Below are 17,755 nucleotides of genomic sequence, written 5' to 3'. Positions count from 1 at the left end.
AGAATCACTGTCGTATAAACTGGCGGCTTCACAACAAAGACGCTCAGGTGCTGAACAAAGTCTGGTGCGTTCCTTTTTGTCGCTTCACCGTGACCGACAACTTTCCAACGAGCACTTAATGACAAAGTACAAGGACCTGTGATTCAGTTAATATTAAACACGAGTTATTATCGGCAGGACCGGTAATATATTCATCACACAGGCAGATCTTGTTTTTCTGCAACCAGCGCTTTTTTTCTCTGTTACCTGAATTGACTGTTTTAACCAATGCCACCTTCATTGATCTGTGTGCCAGGACCGTGTTGCGAAATATCCAAACAGAAATGTTGCAATTAAACATAAAATTGGCACCGATCTAGAATCCTCCCATCCTCATTCAGCAGTATAAAAATTGGTGATGAGCAGCTCTCGGTACTCTTCAGGCCTTAGAGGGGTTTGCTGTTACCAGTGCTTAGTGCTGCAACTGAAACGGGAAAGTAAAAGATGGCACCTGTTAAGAAGGTAACGTTACATCTCTGGTACTTTGTGGATATTGCTGAATTGTTACTGTTAGTCCTCAGCATCATGCAGAGCAGCTGTAGGTTATAGAGATGTCCTGATGGACGATGGTTGTTAGGAAAATGATGCCAGTGCAGGTTTTATTGTGTGTGTGTGTCTGCGTGCATGTGGTTTGTGAAACAGCCAGACTGAAACGATCGCTGCCTCAAAAAAAATTCACTTTTATCTTTGCACCTTTGAACCTGAAGTGCAGCTTCTCATAAAATTGCATAAAATAATCATTGCACATATCTGTTCATTTCTCAACCACATTACAACACATCACCTCTCTGTGCTCTCATGTCTTACCTCCATCAACTGTTGTGGCCTTGTTCACTTTTATTCTTTTAATGAGCTACAACACATCTATAAGCTTGATTCAACGTAGGGCACAGGTTGAATCAGTCCACTCTGGCCCCACAGGGTATCCTTGAACGGCTCAATGCTGGCGAGGTGGTGATTGGCGATGGAGGCTTTGTGTTCGCTCTGGAGAAGAGGGGATACGTGAAGGCTGGGCCTTGGACTCCTGAGGCTACTGTCACACACCCTGAGGCCGGTAAGACGGACAGCACTCACGTATACCGCATCTAAACCTTCACACAGTCCAGACGGAAGATGCGCAAACCTAAACTCAACAGTTTAACATGACAGCGTGTGTTTTCTGCAGTGCGACAGCTGCACAGGGAGTTCCTGAGAGCCGGAGCTAATGTCATGCAGACACTGACGTTCTATGCCAGTGATGACAAACTGGAGAACAGGGGTCAGACAGTGAAGTATACTGTGAGTACCTAAATATGTCACCTGTGATTCCTTAGTGTGGATTGTGTGTCGTCAACAACTTCATCACCCATCTAATTCTTTCAGGGAGTACAAATCAACGAGGCCGCCTGCGACCTGGCGAAGCAAGTAGCCAGCGAGGGCGACGCTCTGGTGGCCGGTGGAGTGTGTCAGACTCCCTCCTACCTGAGCTGCAAGAGCGAGGCGGAAGTGAAGGCCATCTTCAAGAAACAGCTGGATGTGTTTGTGAAGAAGAACGTGGACTTCCTGATTGCTGAGGTGAGCTCACATCATATTTAACTCGGAAAAGGCAGCAATTCATCAGTCTGACATACGAGTAGAAGAGCAAATGCTGAAGCTGAGTTGTTTCTGTCAGTACTTTGAGCACGTCGAGGAGGCAGAATGGGCCGTGCAGGTGCTGAAGGCCACCGGAAAACCCGTAGCTGCTTCCATGTGCATCGGACCAGACGGAGACTTGCACGGTGTTTCTGCTGGAGAGTGCGCCGTCAGGCTGGTGAAGGCTGGTATGGATTCAATTTGTGCTGCACGATCACACATTTTTTCCTCTTGAAAGCCATCTGTGTTTTTAGGCACTGTGATGATCTTCTCCTTATGCTCTCCAGGTGCCCAGATTGTGGGAGTCAACTGCCACTTTGACCCCATGACCTGCGTGAAGACCGTGAAGCTGATGAAGGAGGGAGTGGAGAAGGCCGGGCTGAAGGCTCACTACATGGTGCAGCCGCTGGCGTACCACACCCCCGAGTGCACCTGTCAGGGATTCATCGAGCTGCCAGAATTCCCCTTCGGTAATATAAACTCCTTTGCACATTAAAGAAAAAAAGAAGCACAATCGGTCATGCAGACTCTCACGTTTGTCGTCTGTTTCCTTATGCGCTCAGCCCTGGAGCCCAGGTTGCTGACCCGCTGGGACATGCACAAGTACGCCAGAGAGGCCTACAACGTTGGCATTCGCTTCATCGGTGGCTGCTGTGGCTTTGAGCCGTATCACATCAGGGCCTTGACAGAGGAGCTATCTGCCGAGAGAGGCATCCTGCCCCCTGGAGCCGACTACCACGGAATGTGGGGTTCTGGTCTGGAGATGCACACCAAGCCCTGGGTCAGAGCCAGGTAAACCCCTTAGAAAACAGTCAATACACTGCAACAAACAAAATACATTCATTTGCTGCATCTTCTCTTTTTGTGTGTGTAATCTGTTTGTTTATCTCCTCCAGGTCCCGCCGTGAGTACTGGGAGAACATCTTGCCATCTTCTGGTCGTCCCCTGTGCGCCTCCCTGTCCAAGCCGGAGCACTGGGGCGTGACCAAGGGCCACGCCGACCTGCTGCAGCACAAAGAGGCCACCAGCAGCCAGGAAATGAGGCACGTGCTGGAGATGCAGAAGAAGGCCAAGTCTTCTTCGTGAACAAGACAGAGCGAGAAGAGAAAACCAAGGCACCCCTGCAGTCAACCAGAGAGGGACGAGGGTGACAGGAGGAAGTGACGTCTTTCCCGGTTCAGTCTGGAGATTAAAAAGCACTTGTAACAGCGATGATGCTCCGGTCGCGGAGTGTCACAATGTAAACCCCCGAAACAATAAACCTGAGTTGTCTACTACATTTTGTGTTGTCAGTGTGGAACGAGTGCTTCAGAACGTACAAACTGATGGGTTCATCTCCAAAACACACACTTCACATGTGCACTGATTTGACAAACACGCCAAGAACCGTAATGAATCCGGAACAAACTAGTAGCACACACTCACAATACTCTCATTCAGCCGGCGAGGGGAGGGGAAGGAGTAAACATGGCAGTTGTGCAACCTGCCCCTTGCCAATCAGAGCGGCTCTTTGCCAGAACCCTCCCCTTCTTAAGGAGGATTTATTGCGGCCCTCTGCTCCACTCTACGGTCACTTCAGCCTCTCAAAGTCTGAGCAGTCAGGGGTCCACACAGCTGCAGGATTATGGCACCGTCAAAGAAGGTACGTGTGGAGTTTTGTCCAAATTCGGGGGTTTGCTGTCAGGACCGTCCTGCTTTTATGAAATACCAACAGTGATAATATGAGACTCTCAACCTCCAAAGTAAATAATAGATCTTAACAATTTAATTGGAATTGAAGTTGGAACACAACTGACAAAGAATGCATGTATTTAAAATATATATATTTGCTGGATATTTCTGCACCCATCCCATCTACACAGGGTTTGAATGGTTGGGGGGACATGTTTGGGGGCTACAGTCTTCCTCATGCATCTTTTCCACAAGTACAGCATCAGGTCACATTTTTCTCACCATTGAAACGTCCATCTGTTGCATGAATTCATCAAAAGCATTTACTCCTAAAATGTGTTAAATGCTAGTTAAAGAATAGTTTAAAACTTAGAGAACTCTCTTTTGGACCTTTTGTTTTCTGATAGGACACTTAATTATCCCTCCCTTAATAATTAAACTATTTTTAATGACAGTTTTTATAACTGTAGAATTTGTCAAGCATTAACTGCAGCCCTTTTCATAAACTTTACTTTCAAAACTAACTCTAAACCCACCAAAGAGAGCTATTCTTAGACTAATGCATAAATAAATAATGCTCCATACAGTGGTTTATGTAGTGAGTAGTTTACAGAATGAATGAAGTCGGACACGTGTGATATTTTTCACACTTTTCAGAGTCTAAAGTCTAATAAATATTTAGACTGATGCAGCCCAAATGGTCACAAAAAGTCAGAACTGCGCTCAACATTCAAGCATGTTGGAAAAGCTGCAGGTACAGCAGCTGTTGCCTCCCCTGCAGCTGCTCTCAGACATGCTGCCTTCTTGATGACTCATGGTGATTGTGAGAAAGGGGGCATGTGGCTCTGGATTTGTAAAACCACTATGCTTGAAGCTGGTTTCCTCCAAGTTTTCTTAAAATGAGGCCTCAGTGATCCAGCAGTAGCGTTTGCGGCTTGACTGATCTCGTCACATTCAGTTTTTATTTATTTTTATGAGCTCACACTGATCTGCTATCACAGGGAATCATGGAGCGTCTCAACGCTGGGGAGGTGGTGATTGGCGATGGAGGTTTCGTGTTTGCTCTGGAGAAGAGAGGCTACGTGAAGGCCGGTCCCTGGACCCCTGAAGCTGCTGCAGAGTACCCCGAAGCAGGTGAGGACAAGCTTCTTTTTTATTAATCAACTTTAATAATCTATTTTAACTGAACCCTTTGCAGCAATTCCCTGCAAATATGTCGCATGAGGCATCACAGTTGAGATGCATGTGGAAGTATGTCTGCTTTATGATGCAATCTGTTGATTTTCAGTGCGACAACTGCACAGGGAGTTCCTGAGGGCTGGATCCAACGTCATGCAGACCTTCACCTTCTACGCCAGTGATGACAAGCTGGAGAACAGAGGCAACAAGCTCACCTTCACCGTAAGTTAGATGAGACACCACTTTCAACAGAAGAAGAAGAGCATCTTGTAGGTGGCTGTTAATGGAAAATGTCGTATGTGCACTGAAACTGGCAGCTACAGTTGCTTCAGTAATTCCTTTATCAGTCCGATATTGAAAGTAAACAATGTAAAAGGACAGTCAATCAACATGACCTATAAACCGGTAAAGTCAATTTTCCCTCGTTATTAAAATAGTGATGTTTAATGTGTTTTTGGCTTCGCTCTGCAGGGAGCTCAGATCAACGAGGCCGCCTGTGACCTGGCCCGTCAGGTCGCCAACGAGGGCGACGCTCTGGTCGCCGGTGGAGTGTGTCAGACTCCCTCCTACCTGAGCTGCAAGAGCGAGACAGAAGTGAAGGCCATCTTCAAGAAACAGCTGGATGTGTTCGTGAAGAAGAACGTGGACTTCCTGATTGCTGAGGTAGAGTTTGAACACTCATGAACCACGGGGAGGGGGAAATGGGGATATTTCTTCTGTTCTGACATTTTCCAGATGACAATCTTAAGTCTCACATGTTGAGAGAACTAACTGTGCTCATGCCTCTGTCGTGCAGTACTTTGAGCACGTTGAGGAGGCCGTGTGGGCTGTGGAGGTGCTGAAGGCGACGGGGAAGCCTGTGGCGGCTTGTATGTGCATCGGACCACAGGGAGACATGCACGGCGTTTCCCCTGCAGAGTGCGCTGTCAGGCTGGTCAAGGCCGGTGAGTACAGCACTCCTTCATATAGCCAACATTGTTTAGCAGCACAGAAGGCAACCTAAAAGAGATAGTCCCACAATGAAATGCTATAATTCTAGCATTGAAAGTTAAATCCAGAAAGCCTGAAATGTGGCATTTAGCTTCATAATTATTCATCTTTACTTTATAAGACTTAGTGTAACCAGGCAGTGCTTTATAAGGAGATTAGGGCATTTCTAACTGACAGCTGTTCTAGGTTTAGCTTTAACTGGCATCAGCCTACAAGCCAAAAGTAGTTATTCTGTTCAGTTAAAACTCAAATGTTTATCTTTTTCCTTTTTTTTAATGCAAACCACAGTTGGTGTCGTGTCACTTAATCGTGTACTTTCTTCACTTATCTGTAGCAGTCAGCACTAAACCCTTCACTGTGCTCCTGTAGGTGCCCAGATTGTGGGAATCAACTGCCACTTTGACCCCATGACCTGCGTGGAGGCCGTCAGGATGATGAAGGAGGGAGTGGAGAAGGCCGGGCTGAAGGCTCACTACATGGTGCAGCCCCTGGCGTACCACACCCCCGACTGCAACTGTCAGGGATTCATCGATCTGCCAGAATTCCCCTTCGGTAATAACACGCTGCTTAAATTCTGCCATTTAACTGCCATGTGTGAAGCTACACGCTAGAAATAGATAGATGCTTGCACCCTCCGCCGCTTTGTTTTGCAGCGAGGTCACCCACGCAACACAGAAATGCACATTTTCACCAACCAGCCTGCAATTAAATGTGTGTAAAACTGCACTTTCTGTCAGGCCTGGAGCCCAGGATCCTGACCCGCTGGGACATGCACAAGTACGCCAGAGAGGCCTACAACGTTGGCATTCGCTTCATCGGTGGCTGCTGTGGCTTTGAGCCTTATCACATCAGGGCTGTGGCAGAGGAGCTGGCTGCTGAGAGGGGCATCAAGCCCGCTGCGTCAGAGAAACACGGCATGTGGGGCGCTGGTCTGGAGATGCACACCAAGCCCTGGGTCAGAGCCAGGTCAGGAGCAAATATTAATCTGTTAAATTGCCAATGAAAAGCAAAGACGCTCAGTCGAGTCCTAACTAGAATGATTTTTTACCCCTTTCAGAGCCCGCCGTGACTACTGGGAGAACCTGAAGCCAGCCTCCGGTCGTCCTCAGTGCCCCTCCCTGGCCACCCCCGACGGCTGGGGTGTCACCAAGGGCCACGCTGACCTCATGCAGCAGAGAGAGGCCACTTCTAAGGACCAACTCAAACAGCTGTTCGACAGGTCAAAGAGCCACTGAGTCAGCCTTTCTCCCTCAGACCTGGCAGCAGACATGAGTCGAACAGCTGTGCCGCGGGGCTCCTGACGCACGGCGGTGCACGCTATCTGCATACGGTGCTGCAGCTAACAAACATAATGTCACGAGGAGAACCCTCGCTTGACACCGGCGCCGTTCTGTGCATCTGCTGATTGTAAAACTGAGGCCGCAGTGCCTCAAGTCAGGAGTGGGCACATGTTAAGATCGGGACCTTTTTGTTTTCCATGACCCTGGACCAGTTTGTTTCACAAAACAAGATCTAATAAAACATGAATTGGTTACTTCACTGGTGAGGTGTACTTGCATTGGATGAGAGGGTGGAGACTGGGTGCTTTCTGCTTTACTGGTTTCATGGCACACAAACACACATTACTGCTGCAAATATACTGCAATGTAGACTCACACATGTTGAGCAAAGCATCAATGCAATGAGAGCTAACATTATACATTTAGGCCTGTTTCAGTGGAGCTGCGTGGTCGTGGTGGTTTTCATTACCTGCAGCTTACTCTTGTGATGGAAAAAGTAAAAGACAGTAAAACGTCTGAACAATCAAAGGCCTGTTGTTCACCAAAGCCCATAAACCATGTAATACAGCCTGCACAGTATAATCTCAGAACGTCCCATGAAGGTTTGGAAATCCCCCTCGTCCCACAGTGTGCTTCAAAGTGGACGTGGGCTTTATTATTTATGAATTCAGAATTACACAAAGATCGTCGTAAAACGTTACAAGGCTTTAGAGGACGGTGCAATGAAGGAGTTCAATAACGGCGTCGCTCTCATGAGGCCCATTTGCTTAACCACATTTATAAAGAGCGCTTCTGGAAAAGATGTTGGGACTGGGCTCATTTCTAATAATGTAAACGTTCAATTACATTATTTCCTGTTCAAAGGTTTAGGACATACACATACAGGGGCACTCTGAGGATTTGTTTCCTCAGTCAGTGAACTCAGACTATCAGAGGCAGGTCTGTGTCGTAAACTATTTGCATTTACTTATCAAGGAAAAGATGCTCTTAAGTTACATTATTTGAATAGTAGGATAGATTATATTGAACAGCTGAAGTCAGAACATCAGTCCTACGTTGATCTGATCTTGAGTTTTGACTTCTCCTATAAATTAATGCAGTTCCAACCACTTTGGGATTTTCAACAAACCTTTTGATCGGCTTCACAAACTCTACTGGCAACGGATACATAAGATTTGACTGTTCACCTTCAAAACCCTCCACATCCTCGCTCTCCTGTCAGACCACTTTAAGATCTTCCCCAGCTGTTCTGTTCTGTTCTGTTCTATCAGTCCCGAGTGTTGGACTCAACACCATCTGCCTTCAGTTGATCTGCACCATGACTTTGGAACCCAACACCGCTACAAATCTGTCAGCTGGATTTCAAATCACAACTCAAAACACATTTGTTTAAGACTGCATCTGTGCAAAGCCAATATGTGGAATAGATTTAAGAGAGTATCGAGGCCTCACCTGGCGCAGCGTCACGTCGCCTCTCATATAAAAGAATCTGAACGAGTCTTATTATGGCATGAATGGGTTTGAGTCCAGTGTTGCTCATCTTCACTCAGAAGGTGTCACTGTTGAGTTAATGTTCTAACAGACAGCTGCACTTTTAGTTTGTCTGTAGGTTTGGAGCTTTATATTTTTCTTTTTCTCTTCTTTTTTGTACACATGTTACTGTAAAACAAACAAAAACACTAAAAAGTGGTTTGTAAAGCTCACCAAGCCACTTTCTGCAGCTTTTTGTGTGCTTTGAAATCTGAGGCTATGTTTGGATGACAATAACTCAGGAACTATTGAAGATAAAAGGCTGATTTTTTTACCAAAACTGCAATATTGGCCATTAGATCAATAGTTTCTGATTGTGGGTGAGTTGAAAAAAAAAAAAAAAGCTATCATGAAAAGTCACATCTTTGATCAGACACTAACAAAAACAATCATAATGCAGAAGTCAACTCATGATATTCTCTGAACCGTATGTAGCTGCGTGTCACAATAATACAAAACAAAACATGGAGAGCACTTTTTAATATCAAATATTTTATCACAAAAATATTGTTTTCATAACTGAATGAGGACTGATGAGCCTAATTAAAGCAAAGCATTTTGGGCATACTGAACCCATGTTGTTATCATTTTTTAAATCCATAACTCACCCATAATCACAGATTGTTTGATCTACTTGTCCAATATTGCAGATTCTTAATCACTGACATGATGAGCAATAACACTGACAAAGTAAAAGGTATTATCATTAACAGTGTCCGAGAAATGTACTATTTCAAAGACATTTTCAAATTTCAATGCAGCAAAAGCTGCTAAAAGTGGGTTGAAAGCCTTTAATTTTTACATTTAATATATCAAAGTATGTAATATATCAAGCCAAAATTTAACAAACGTCTTTATAAATATCTAAATTTTATGCTATACAATTTTCAGACAAATGAAAGATGGTTGTGCAGATATTGTTCTAAAGATTTTATGACTTAAGATAGAACACTTTTGTAATCCACTATCCACAAATTTTCGTCTTCTTCTTCCTATTATTACCATTATTATTATGATTGTATCATTAGTATTATTATTGTTGTTATATTGTTATTAGTAGTGTTAGCATTACTAAATAAGCTAGCTGTGTGTAAAGCGCACTATGAGTTTTCTGCTGGTGACACATCTTCACGTATAGAAGATCTCTGCTACTTTCCTCGCTTATGATTGGACGAGCTGTGACCACGTGACGCCGTTATCCGTTTTTTTTTTCTAGGCGGAGTGAAATTAAAGATAGGCATGATATCTGCCTTTGCCTAGCATACTGGCCTTGTATGGCTGTTTTCTGTCAGCACACAGATAATATTCTTGCCCTTTAAATGCTACTTAAGGAGTAAAAAGCCTGCGGCGGCTTGTCAGATCTCGTCTGCTTTTACTTCATAGTGGATTTACAGTCTTTTTAGTGTCCTGTTGTCCTTTAATGTGAGAGGAAGCTAACTGAAGGTTGTAGTATGGCCTGAAAATTTGACCTAGCAGGACAACACGTCTGTGGGCTGCTTGCTATTAACGCCAGAGAGGGAAAGACACAGCTGGAGGTAAGGTAGAGCTAATTAAAGGCATTGGATGTGAGTAAAATGGTTATTTTATAGTTTCTATTTAAAGTACACGCATTGCTATTATAAAAAGTGGTACTAAATTGGGCTAAATATAAATAGCTATAATTTATAGTTATATATTCAGTTCTTTTCTGTCGCCTGCACCTGCACCGTTATCATATACCGCATCCCTTGGACCCCTCTGTGTTTATGGTATAGACCGCACTGTTGTACTTTGCTATGACAGCGGCGCCATCTTGTGGCTTGTTTCCGCAGATACAAGCGGCTTTTTATACCGGAAGAGAATCCTGAGGTCGTCATGGGGAGCAAAGTCAGCTCCAAAATGGCAGCTCCCACCGCCCGAGTTATTCAGGTAACGTCGCTCCGCAAATCTTAATTACTCCAGACGTGTGTTTGTTGTGCTCGAATAAAGGTTGTGAAGTAAAATGTTGGCCTTGATGTAGTTTTAAACGATTCCAGTGAGGCTTGTTTGGGTGACTAACAACCGCCGTACCCTTGTTAATGTCCTTGTTAAACCGTAAAACGCACAGATCTGTATTGAACGAGCTGACAGCAGCTTTTCTACTCACGAAATTAACATTAACCTTTAAATACTCACTAAATTAACATTAACCTTAAAATACTTTAGAGCTGTTTGGCTTTCTATCCTGTCATGGATGATATGTGAAGTCAGCTCAGGTCAGGACGTTAATAACTTCGACTTAAGCCGAAAATGAACTTAAAAATAGCTGTAGGAAGAAAATGCCTCGCTGACAGTTGCTCATTCAGTCACTATTTAACTATTTAGTCATATTTTTTGGTGTATTTTATCTGAAAGCCTTGTGTCTACCTCAGTTGGCCTGTAAACCTGTAAACAACTATGGCTGCGGTGAATATTTTCATAATCAATTGAGCCTTTGATTGGTTTTCTATCAGCTGATCATGTCTATAGTGGCTTAAAATTGGTTGTTTTGTTCAGACAAATATCCACAAACAAGAGATATTGTATTTACAATGACTCAAGTTAGTTTTAATGTAGGAAATACTCACATTTAGGAATAAGGAACCAGTGATTTGATGACATTTTTACCAAATGGATGACAAACTGATCAACTAATTGTTTTAATAAGGATCAGAATTACTGTTTTTTAAGCTGCTGTTACAATGTGAAGCATCAAATTATCATAATTATCAATATGAAGTAGTTTTACCAACTTTACATCTTAACCTTAAGTCGTCTCTATTCTGTCTTTCTGGCAGCTCTACTTGTTTGTCTGCTGTTGAGGCACCACGGTGGCAGTTAGAACAGGACTATCAGGACAGATAGCCTCAATAACACGTCTTTAGCTGAGTAAATGACCCTGGTGTCTGATTTTGTTTCCACAGGCTGTACGGCCTCATGCACCTCTGATAAAGTTCCCCAGCAGACAAGGCATCCCGAGGCCCAACGGTGAGTCACATAGTCGCCACAACAGCTTGTAGTTTCTTGCCTATTTTGTTTCTAGTGTTTTTTGTGTTTGTGCCTAACTGGTTGGATGTTTTAATTTACATTCAGATGTTTAGGTTAAACCATCTTTTACTTTGTGATGATTTTTGCCTACGTTGCTGTTTTGCAGTCGAAGAGGCGTTGAAAACATTAGGAGTTCTTCCACAACACAACGCTCCTGGTCCCTCTCCAGCTGCAGCGTCGGCTCTGATATCAAGACCTCATGTACCTTTGACTCCCATCCCTGGCACACCAGACTCTCTGGCCTCTATTCAGCAACTCCCTGCCAGGTACCGCAGGAGACCGTTGACGGCGGATGAAATGGACTACATCCAGGTGAGGGGCAGAACTGTCCGGACGCATAACTCAAAACAGAGGACACAATGTCCAGCAAACATGATTTCTCTGAAGCAGTTAGAATAAAGCATTTGTCCCTGACCTAGTGTTAGTTTATAGCAGTAGCTGGCTTTAAAACTATAAACTTTAACTGTCTGCTTTGATGTATTCTAGGTATAGATAATGTGATGTTTAGTATCTCTGATTGATAATCTGGGAAGGTTTATAACCGCAGTCCATCCACATCTTAATTCATAACTGATAGCAAAAACTGAAAATGTAGATCTAAAGTAAAGGCAGAATATTTAAAGAGTTTGTTCCCTGTTTGTATATATGACTATTTACAGAATTGGATTCTCCTTTCTTTCTTCCCCACAGCGTGGCGGACCAGAGTGACATGAAGCAACTCAATCACTGCAACCAAAGTCCTTATCTGTTGGAGATCAGTATGTGTCTTTAAGTCTGTCCTCAGCACAAGAGAACCCAATGCCATGAGACATGTAGAATAAAGTATACCATGAATCCTGTTTAAAATGTACATATGTTTATTCTAAGATGTTAATTTTTAAGTTTTGAGTTCATGCTAGGGGACGTCTTCGTTGTAATCCGCACCGCGAAGCCCAAACAGCAGCTTCTTCTTTTATTTACAGTCCTGCATTGCACATAGTCCTGACAGCTTCTTGTTTTTGATAAATCTTAACATTTTACCAGCTCAGCTCACCATTTTTCAGACTTGTTCAAGCTGCAGTATAGGGCTGAACGATTTGGGGAAAGTATTTAATTGCAATTCACCATTTCTGAGAGTCAAGCCTCATTTCAGTACTCGCTACAGATTAAAACGGGAGAATTTATTTACTCAATGGCTCGACAGTTTACAAACCGACTTAGACGTGCTGCTCACCTTCTATCCTAAGTTGCAGCCCTTTTTGCAATTTCGATTTGAAACTGAGCAGCTGTTCAGCCCGACTGCAGCACCACTACACCCAAATCCAAACAGGATTCTCTGGCAGATACACAAACAATTTTCCATTTCTTTCACTGCAGTAAACTGATCTGTTTCTTGGAGCTAAACAGACTGTAGAGATGGAGGATATCAAGTTGCAACCGTACTGCATGAAATGGTGTTGCGTTCATGTGAACCGCTGGATTTAAATGATTAAAAGATTGTGTTTTGACTGTGGTGTTCCTATCGTGCTTGATGTCGACATGCAGACCTAGAACAGGCCATCGGTGTCCTCGACAGACGAACAGAGCTGAGAAATGTTTTCAGGTATTTATTGTCGATACCGTTGCTGGCATGCTCGATATGGCAAACATTAACAACACTGACATTTCACAACAGCGCAGTATGACCAGCCAACCATTAATGTGTTACTAGTTTTCTAGCTACAAGCTTCAGTAAGCCGTTGATTACTCGGATGAATATCGGCACAAGTAGTACAGACGTGACAGAAAGGCCAAAGGTAAATATGTACACTTCACCTGTCTGACTGGCAGATTGTCAGCTTCGTCTCTAATCGCATCTGAGAAAAGCTCACACTGTTCCCAGGTTCTGTTTTCTCCTCCTCTTGCTCCTAAAACGCATGAATTCAGAACAATTCATGGCTTTACAAAAATACCTCTGGATGTTCAAAACCCAATATCAAACACGATCTAGGAACTTGATGAAACGAGAAAGTGCAGTAATATTAATAGAAACACACCAACGAGGAACCGTCAAGTCACAAATGAGCACAACACTAGAAGAAACACTGAGGTATGGGCTACTCTGATTAGTTTGGCGAAGAATATTTGTCCTACACGCGTCTTGGTCACAGCATAAATAGCGCCTCGCTATTTAGGAAAATTTGATAATAGTGGACTTTTTATTGTGATTTTTTTTTTTGCAAATGCCAGATTCAACATTGCACTTGATGTAGTAGAAGCAATCTGTGCTCCGTGTCGGAGGCGAAAAGGACGCGTCAATTGCTCTGTTCTTCCAGTTCTTCAAAAGCGGGTAAGAAATCGGCGATGGTGTCCACCACGTAGTCGGGCACCAAGCTGTGGTTGGTGGTCAGGTCACTATTCCTGTACTCCTGGGCCTCCTCGATCTGAGAAACGCCGGTGAGGGTGAGCATGGTGTCGAGGCCGCAGTTGGAGCCGAACAGCATGTCGACCTCCAGGCGGTCCCCGACCATCAGGCACTGGGCCGGATCCAGCCCCGTGAACTGACTGGAGATGCACTCGAACATGAAGCGGCTGGGTTTGCCGATCACGGTGGCCTTGCGACCCGAAGCCACCTCCAGGGCTGCGGTGAGGGACCCGGAACCTGCCATCAGGTAAAGATAAGGATGGATTACAGTGAATGGGATGAGGCTCCGTCACCTCCAACCACTCCGCTGTTCTCCATACGGGTTTGGCTGCAAGTGAGCTACTTCAGTCACACATATAAGACCGACTGCTCAGTCAGTGACAGAGCTACGGTGAATGTACTGAGATTTAATCTGCAGTGTTGGCTCAGCACTGTGAGACTTCATGTGCTGTCCTGCTACTAATCACATACAGCACAACTACATTACAGATATCTTATTGTTTTCCAGTGAGCCACTAGTTTCAGTTGATTCCAGTGCAACTTAACCAGGTTCCTAATACTTAATTTTGGGCAAAACTGGCAACTTGAGGAGTCTAATTCACTTTGTGCCAACTGATTACGTCAATCAGTGCAGCGTTTATTTGTGTGGCAATAAACTTTTGTGTGTGCAAGTCCACTGCAAACCTCACACAGTAAAACTACAGATTTCTAAATGCAGAATTATTTAGATCCATTCTAGTGCAATTTGAAAACCAGCTTGCAGGTTCTTCAAACTCCAGTTAAATGACTTAACGGACAAAACACTTGTAAGGCAATACACACTCAGGCTATTCAAGCAGATCTTGCATTATTCATCATTACCTAATTTTTTTAGTAGAAATGAGGAGACTGAGAGCAGCAGTACATGCACAAAAAGGCAACAAGCTGACTTGAAGCACAGCTGTGATTAAATGGCGAGCACCTTAAATTCTTTGCCCATCAGGATAATCCACTTTTATTTAATCCTGGAAACATGCAAAACAGTGATAATACCTTAAATGGATCAGTTCATGTTGCACTTACATGGTGCACAAAGTGAATTTGTATTTCATTAAATTAGGATGTATGTGTGTAGATCAGAGATCTCCAACTCTGGTCCTCGTGAGCTACTGTCCTGCAGGTTTTACTGCAACACACTTGACTCAGATTAATGGAACAGCTTGTTGTCAGGTTCTACACAAGTCTGTTAATGATCCATTAATCTGAGTCAAGTGTGTCGCAGAAACATCTAAAACCTGCAGGACAGTAGCTCACGAGCTGGAGATCCCTGGTGCAGATGTATGTACTGTATACTGTGATCAGGCCTCTTAAGGCTTCTGGGGGGCATAAACAATGCATATACAGTGAGAAAAATGGAAATGAATAGAGTCCCTATGCAGCCATGGATGACCCCTCATGCATATCTTTTGTATTTTTAACAAAGTAAATTTGCAACGCAGCAGAAACGCAGCTCATTCACTCAAATGCTAAAACTCCTTTGTTAGTTTAGAGTATGTTGTTTATGCTGGGGGGCAGCATGGTGGTCTATCCACAGCTAGAAAGTCCTGGGTTTGAATCTCTGCTGGGGCCTTCCTGTGTGGAGTTTGCATGTTCTCCCTGTATCTGTTTTCTTTGGTTGCACCTGCTTCACTCCTAAAGACAAGCTTGAGTTCATTGGTGGTTGATGTCAGTGTGTTTTAGCCCTGTGATGGAGTGGCGACCTGTCCAAGATGTTTCCTGCCTTTTGCCCTAAGCCAGCTGGGATATGCTCCGGCCTCCCTGTGACCTTCTAAGATAAGGCGATGTATAGAAAATGGATGCATAGGTGCTCATGCTGGACATGAGGAGAAGCAGGAGCCTCTGCAGACTTTGCAAACCTCTTTACACACACATATAAATATAATATAAAATACTATAGTGCAATGCAAATATGGTGAAGGAAACATGATGCATTTTCTGCAAGTTTTCACAGATTTAAGTTGATTTACTAGTTTATAATCCAATGCATTCTGTAGCTTAAGAATGCAGTTGTAATAAAAAATGTGAAAGAAATACCTCAAACTAAGGCTCTAGTTTTTAGGGCCCCCTGAAGTCTCCTGGGACTCTATCTAGGAGGCTCTTTCACTCATCTGTCCCATGTGGGCAGAAATACAAATATCCAAAGCTACAGGGGAGATGAAACCTCCGTTTATTAACCTGTGCATCAGCAGCATCATACCTGGCAGTATCCTTCCACCTGACAGCGGGTGCCAGGGGTCGTTGTCGGTGGCCAGGAACAGACAGTCCGGGTCCCGCAGGTAGCACGAAGCTTTGGCCAGTTTGAGAAAAGTCAGTTTGTCGTCATGTCCCACCAGCACCGCCTTCACGTCCGGAGCCAGGGCGCAGTTGTAGATGGTGGCGTCCGGGTCGTCCGCCTCCTCCACGCAGGGGATGCCCGCCTCCAGCAGCTCCCTGCGCAGCCCGTCGCAGCCGATGACGAACACCTGGCCGCGGACCTTGACCACGTCGCGCAGGTAGAGAGCCGAGCAGTAGGACGAGCTGAAGATCTGCTCCAGCATCACGTCGGTGAAGCCCAGCCGGTAGAACTTGTGCACATAATTCTCCCGCGGCCTGGTGCAGTTGTTGGTGACGAACACCACGTTCTTGCCCTGCCGGATCAGCGCGCTCACCACCTTCGCCGCGCCCGTGATCGCCTTCTCTCCGTGCCATATGACCCCGTCGCAGTCGAAGAGGAAGAAGTCCTTCGCCTCGAGCAGACTCCGGATCTGCGGACCTCGAATTTTCTGGCAGCCTTTGAACCCAAAGGCGCCCGCCATCCCGGCTTTTTCCTCGGTTTCGTCCGTGTTTCACCTGCTAGTGGCTCCCCATGTCAGAGGCTGGGGCATAATGTGGTCGAAGGCGGCGGCGAGAAGCGGTTTGAAAACAAATCAATGTCAGGAAATCACATTGCAGAGTCCTTGCTGCGGTTACATACACGGACGGTGGGCTACATAAACATTAACGTCTGGACACGCCCCCCTTCGTCAGGCTCCGCCAATCGGACCGCAGCGTCTCAGCCAATCAGCGCCCAGCGTGTCATAAGCGAACAGCCCCCCTTAAAATTAAATGGCGCCCTCTTGGCTGCTGACGGACAGTTTCAAGTATGACATGTTATTTAAAATAAAATGATGCACATAACCTCTGAGTAACCGTGAGAATACAAATGAATAACTATGGAGGAAATAAAATGAGCACACTGTTACAATTACATCCAAAATTACATGTAAATACTCCACTACAAGTCTGAGAAGACTCTCAGTCATCCAGGTCAGGGTTGTTCTCATAGATTAATCGTAGCAACTGGACTTGCTTGAGTTCCTTGTAGACGTTCCACCTCTCATCCAAGAGGCTTCATCAGTTCTGACTGACTAGCTGGGAGCTCCAGATACTGATATCCTTCAGGAGTCAGACCTGATGAAGCCTCTTGGATGAGAGGTGGAACGTCTTCAAGGAACTCAAGCAGTTGCTACGATTAAACTACAAAAACTCCATTACACGGAGTGGGATTTAAAGTTCTAGACTGACTAGCAGCTGCAGGCAACCTGGCATAGTGGAGGTTGTGATAGATGTGGTAAAGCCAGATGACTCTACGATCAGGAAGCAAGGACGAAGAAGTACAAGAGACTGAAGGGACAACTGGAAGAGACGTGGAAGGTGAAGGCCGAGGAGGTCCTAGTGGTAATAAGAGCTTTAAGGGGCTCCAGCAGCAACAACTGAGGGCTAAAACAGCAACAATACTGTACAGAACCTTTTAAAACAGGTTTCTAGAGGCTATTTCAAAAAGTTCAAATGCACCCATCCACACAGCACAGGTGGCAGCAGAAGCCAAATGTTCCTTAAACTGTTGCCTCTTGAACCTTACGGACCCAACCTGCACCATCTGACTTCTATGATATCTTAATGGTGGAATATGTTGACACATCACCAAACAGGTGATGCTCCACGTATCAGTGTAAGAATTTGCATATTA

The 17,755-nt window shown here is 44.7% G+C and overlaps 4 protein-coding genes across 4 annotated transcripts; 3 read left to right on the top strand and 1 right to left on the bottom strand.

The window, feature by feature from the left end:
• The first annotated feature begins 427 nt into the window (after window positions 1–427).
• On the top strand, window positions 428–2,929 carry LOC103366369 (betaine--homocysteine S-methyltransferase 1-like). The gene is made up of 8 exons (XM_008294072.1): window positions 428–501; window positions 961–1,093; window positions 1,205–1,317; window positions 1,402–1,593; window positions 1,691–1,838; window positions 1,938–2,120; window positions 2,214–2,442; window positions 2,547–2,929. Exons 1-8 carry the CDS (start codon window positions 484–486, stop codon window positions 2,734–2,736), a joined length of 1,206 nt encoding a protein of 401 aa, XP_008292294.1. The 5' UTR covers window positions 428–483; the 3' UTR covers window positions 2,737–2,929.
• A 315-nt stretch (window positions 2,930–3,244) lies between these two features.
• Window positions 3,245–7,029, top strand: LOC103366367 (betaine--homocysteine S-methyltransferase 1). Its single transcript, XM_008294071.1, has 8 exons — window positions 3,245–3,292; window positions 4,323–4,455; window positions 4,610–4,722; window positions 4,972–5,163; window positions 5,297–5,444; window positions 5,860–6,042; window positions 6,228–6,456; window positions 6,548–7,029. The coding sequence occupies exons 1-8, from the start codon at window positions 3,275–3,277 to the stop codon at window positions 6,723–6,725; spliced, it is 1,194 nt and encodes a 397-aa protein (XP_008292293.1). The 5' UTR covers window positions 3,245–3,274; the 3' UTR covers window positions 6,726–7,029.
• A 2,483-nt stretch (window positions 7,030–9,512) lies between these two features.
• kgd4 (alpha-ketoglutarate dehydrogenase subunit 4) lies at window positions 9,513–12,832 on the top strand. Its single transcript, XM_008294070.1, has 5 exons — window positions 9,513–9,835; window positions 10,112–10,208; window positions 11,222–11,285; window positions 11,452–11,657; window positions 12,036–12,832. Exons 2-5 carry the CDS (start codon window positions 10,155–10,157, stop codon window positions 12,051–12,053), a joined length of 342 nt encoding a protein of 113 aa, XP_008292292.1. The 5' UTR covers window positions 9,513–9,835; window positions 10,112–10,154; the 3' UTR covers window positions 12,054–12,832.
• An 86-nt stretch (window positions 12,833–12,918) lies between these two features.
• pdxp (pyridoxal (pyridoxine, vitamin B6) phosphatase) lies at window positions 12,919–16,751 on the bottom strand. Its single transcript, XM_008294069.1, has 2 exons — window positions 15,965–16,751; window positions 12,919–13,965 (listed from the first exon to the last, which is right to left on the bottom strand). Exons 1-2 carry the CDS (start codon window positions 16,560–16,562, stop codon window positions 13,619–13,621), a joined length of 945 nt encoding a protein of 314 aa, XP_008292291.1. The 5' UTR covers window positions 16,563–16,751; the 3' UTR covers window positions 12,919–13,618.
• Between the last annotated feature and the right edge of the window lie 1,004 nt (window positions 16,752–17,755).

The sequence above is a fragment of the Stegastes partitus genome, unplaced genomic scaffold (assembly GCF_000690725.1).
Source record: "Stegastes partitus isolate 25-593 unplaced genomic scaffold, Stegastes_partitus-1.0.2 Scaffold935, whole genome shotgun sequence".
NCBI classification, from domain to species: domain Eukaryota; kingdom Metazoa; phylum Chordata; class Actinopteri; family Pomacentridae; genus Stegastes; species Stegastes partitus.
The sequence above is the reverse complement of the archived record's forward strand: the minus strand, read 5'-3'. Positions and strand labels throughout refer to the sequence as shown.